The sequence below is a fragment of the Camelina sativa genome, unplaced genomic scaffold (genome assembly GCF_000633955.1).
Source record: "Camelina sativa cultivar DH55 unplaced genomic scaffold, Cs unpScaffold00518, whole genome shotgun sequence".
In the NCBI taxonomy this organism is placed as follows: domain Eukaryota; kingdom Viridiplantae; phylum Streptophyta; class Magnoliopsida; order Brassicales; family Brassicaceae; genus Camelina; species Camelina sativa.
In genome coordinates this window covers 5553-9176 of record NW_010921719.1, presented here as the reverse complement: position 1 = coordinate 9176, position 3624 = coordinate 5553, and the positions used below count along the sequence as shown (strand labels likewise).

Sequence of the window (3624 nt, the reverse complement as noted above, 5' to 3'; positions counted from 1 at the left end):
ACTGACTATCTGGTGTCGACCGACACCAAACTGGTGTCGACCGACACCCTGCCCGACACTCCCGAAAACCCTAGTTTGTGTCGACCGACACCTCCACATGGCATCGATCGACACTCGCCAAAGTCCCGAGCCGTCCTCGCGTTGGTGTCGACCGACACCCCAACTGGTGTCGACCGACACCGATGCCGAGCAGCGATTTCCCTCGATCAGAAACTCCGAATCTCGCCTCCAATCTTCTCCAATCCGCTCCTTGCACTCCCAGAAGCCAAACCCAGCCACAACAGCGACGAAAATACCATAGGGAACTCAAAGAAACAACCACATAAGCACCAAATCACATAGAATCTAGAGATCTTAGCTTAGATAAGCCATGGTCATGCACTCACCTCTTTCAAGAAGATTCTGACCAACAAGGACGAATTCCCTCACTCCTAGCAAGCTTCTAACACCTTCCCAGCCTTAGATCTCCCAAGAACAGCAAGGAATCTCTCAATCTCTTCCCAAAAGCTCAAGAACACTTTTCTCTCTTTCTTTTTCTCTAAAAGCGGCCAAATAACCCCCAAAACACGACCCTAGGTCGTTTCCCCTCTTTTACACTCGATTTAGGGATTCCCTAAACCAACCACGCAAACCGGACAGTTAAAATTGAACCGACCAAACCGGCCATAACTGGTGTCGATCGATGCCTCACTAGAAGGTGTCGATCGACACCCTTACCAAAATACCAAAAATTGGTTTGCGGGTGTTACAATAGACGTTTTTTCCTCTTGTCAGATTCTAGTGGATATGGTTGAACCTTCTTTCTACATTCTTTGCATGCAATGTAATACCACTTAGGCACTGTCTCAACCGAACAGATCGTTCCAATTGTCACACATGTACGAACCTAAATATACACAATCATGATTAATATTTTGTAATTGTTATTATTTTGAACACTGTATTTAGATTAACAATACCTCTAATGAATATAGGATGTCGTCGATAGTCATCTTTTCATTTTTCATGAAAAACTCCTCATACAAAGTTACCTTTGGCTGTATATTCTCCTCATTGTGAACCAACTCAACAACGCTAGTGTTTGGCATCCTTTTAAAGATGAAAGATAAAAATGAGAATACATTTAGTTATGTATAGCATATAACTGATGATCTCGAAAACTAATTACATTTGTCGGAATTTTTCGACTGCGGGAATTGACGGATTTAAGTGAATATCTGTGGTGTTGAATGCATTTGATACACTGTAATTCCCTGCGAATTAATTTTAAAATTTATTAAGAAGATGATAATTAAACAAATTAAATCAGAGGACAGTAAAGGACTAAATAACATTAACAATACCTTTCCACTCTTTCAAACATGCAAATCTAATCACACACACTACAACCGAGTCTTTGTGTTCTTTTATAGAAGCTTCAAAAGTTCTAGCAAGATCACCCCATATTGTACAACTTAATCGGTCACCACTGTAAAAAATAAAGTTTAGACCCGCTATAAAATATTTGTAATATGCTTTTTTTTTCTTTTTTTTAATAAAACACATACCTTAAATCTTGCAAGTCAAAAGTTATCTTCACATTGTCTTTTCCTTTAGTTTTTATGTTATCAAGAGAACCAACACCAGCAATTTGGCCCACCACATCTAAAACATAACAATATTAGTTACAAATCAACATCCGAATATATATATATATATATATATATATATATATATATATATGTTTTACAACTTACCAAACAATACTTGTTTATCTATCTTTCCAGCCAAGATAGTTGAAAATTCTTGAAAGTATTTTTCAGGAACTCGTGCTGGAAAATCATCACATGGTTTAACTGTGGTGGTTCTATAGAACACCATCTTAAATCCCAAAGCACTTGTCCTATAGTCACCGTCATAATCGACCAAACTGAAAGTATCGATTATTTTTGAGTCACCAATATTGATCTGGTTATGAAATTTCTTCACCAATGCATCCTCAATAGACGCGTGAATTCTTGTTCCCTAAAATTTAAAGCAGTCGTTAATACGTTTGAATAAAAATCGAGATTAAGGTGTAGAAAAGCTTTATAAACTATTTACGTATTTGTTAACAAAGTTTTTAAGTATATCGGAAGTGAAATTATAAAACCGAAACAAACCTCATCATCGACTAAAACCATCTGCAGGGATTTGAATGCTTTCCAAAGTTTTATCACACGAACCCTAATCTTGTAGTGATCCAGAGCAGGATTGATCTCGTTAATGTTAACATAGGGAGAGATAATGGTTTGTTTGGAGGCCATAATGAATAATTTGTTTTTTTAAAGAATCGCTGAAGTTTACACAATGTTTCAATGTGTATCACTATATATAGAGAACGCAATTAATGATTTTTACATTTTTAATTGATAGGATAATATTGAAATTTGAATTTATCTTCCTTTTCAGAATAATTTAATAATTATTATATTTAAATTTTGTTAATATAACATTTTTAGATGATAAGAATATAAATTTAAGGATAGTTTACTTATAGATAATGGTAATAATATTTAATTAACAATTTTGTAACTATATCATGATAATAATGAAAGAATCAGTCTCGAATCATTATGATTTTAGAAATTTAAATATAAGTAATAATCAAACTCTTTAAAATTACCTTTACAGTATCCTTTAATAATCGTGTAAATATATTATAACTAAATTCGCTCAAAGAATATTTAAAATATTTTACAAATTTAATAAATACATATTCTCTAACTATATAATAGACTTATTGTCATTCTTGCGTTATGATTAAATTATTCGAATATATATTTAAGAATGTTATAATAACTATTTACGAATAATATAATTTTAATATATATAATACAAATTGTAAATATAGAACTTATATGTATAAACAAATATGTGCTCTTAAAATGTATAATTAATATTTGTAAATCTTATTTCAAACTGAAAACCATAAAGCTCAAATTATTGAATGATTGCATATCAAATCCAAAAAGAAAAAAACTTTAAATTATATAATTCAAGATTCCACGTCAATTAAAAGTTCTTCAACTTCAAAACTATAAAAATCAAGATTCCATATCATCAAAGGCATCTCTCATCTGCGTAACCTGCGGACATGGTGGATTTATCATCACTCTTGTACAATTATGCGCCGTTGTCACCATGATTGAATCTATAAGAAGCAAAATGTAATTTTTTATATTAAACTATTAAAACTGATTAAACTATAACTAAATATATATAGCTATAAAATGATTCTAAACTTTAATTTCTCTCAATTCTTGCAAAGCGTACGACACATATGATATCACCAACATAATGTATCCAATCATTAAAGAAATCGTTCGCATAAGGTTTTGGTAATCCGCATGACAATCGATCACCCCTACATTAAAATTTTTAAAATTTAGTCAAAGTGTGACAACATAATCTAAGTTTAATGTATTAAATTTTAATAACATACTCGTTATTTTCCAAAACAACGAACAACTCATTCCATTCTATGTCGGGAGGACCTTCCTCGAAGCGATTTCCAACCTGCAATACTCTTCCGATGATATCTACAAAATGTATAAACTTACAATTAATTATTGTTTTAAAATTATAAATATATATAAAGTTATC

The 3624-nt window shown here is 32.3% G+C and overlaps 2 protein-coding genes across 2 annotated transcripts in view; both read right to left on the bottom strand.

The window, feature by feature from the left end:
• LOC104773359 overlaps positions 1 to 2285 on the bottom strand; it is a 3617-nt gene extending 1332 nt beyond the window's left edge. The window contains exons 1-6 of the mRNA XM_019242636.1: positions 2142 to 2285; positions 1893 to 2004; positions 1548 to 1644; positions 1344 to 1468; positions 1169 to 1253; positions 1032 to 1089 (exon numbers count right to left, since the gene is read on the bottom strand). Of these exons, the coding sequence (XP_019098181.1) occupies positions 1032 to 1089; positions 1169 to 1253; positions 1344 to 1468; positions 1548 to 1644; positions 1893 to 2004; positions 2142 to 2285 (621 nt within the window). The remainder of the gene's footprint in view (positions 1 to 1031; positions 1090 to 1168; positions 1254 to 1343; positions 1469 to 1547; positions 1645 to 1892; positions 2005 to 2141) is intronic.
• Positions 2286 to 3500: 1215 nt separating this feature from the next.
• LOC104773358 overlaps positions 3501 to 3624 on the bottom strand; it is a 3577-nt gene continuing 3453 nt past the window's right edge. Inside the window, exon 7 of the mRNA XM_019242635.1 lies at positions 3501 to 3560. Coding sequence (XP_019098180.1) covers positions 3501 to 3560 — 60 coding nt within the window. The remainder of the gene's footprint in view (positions 3561 to 3624) is intronic.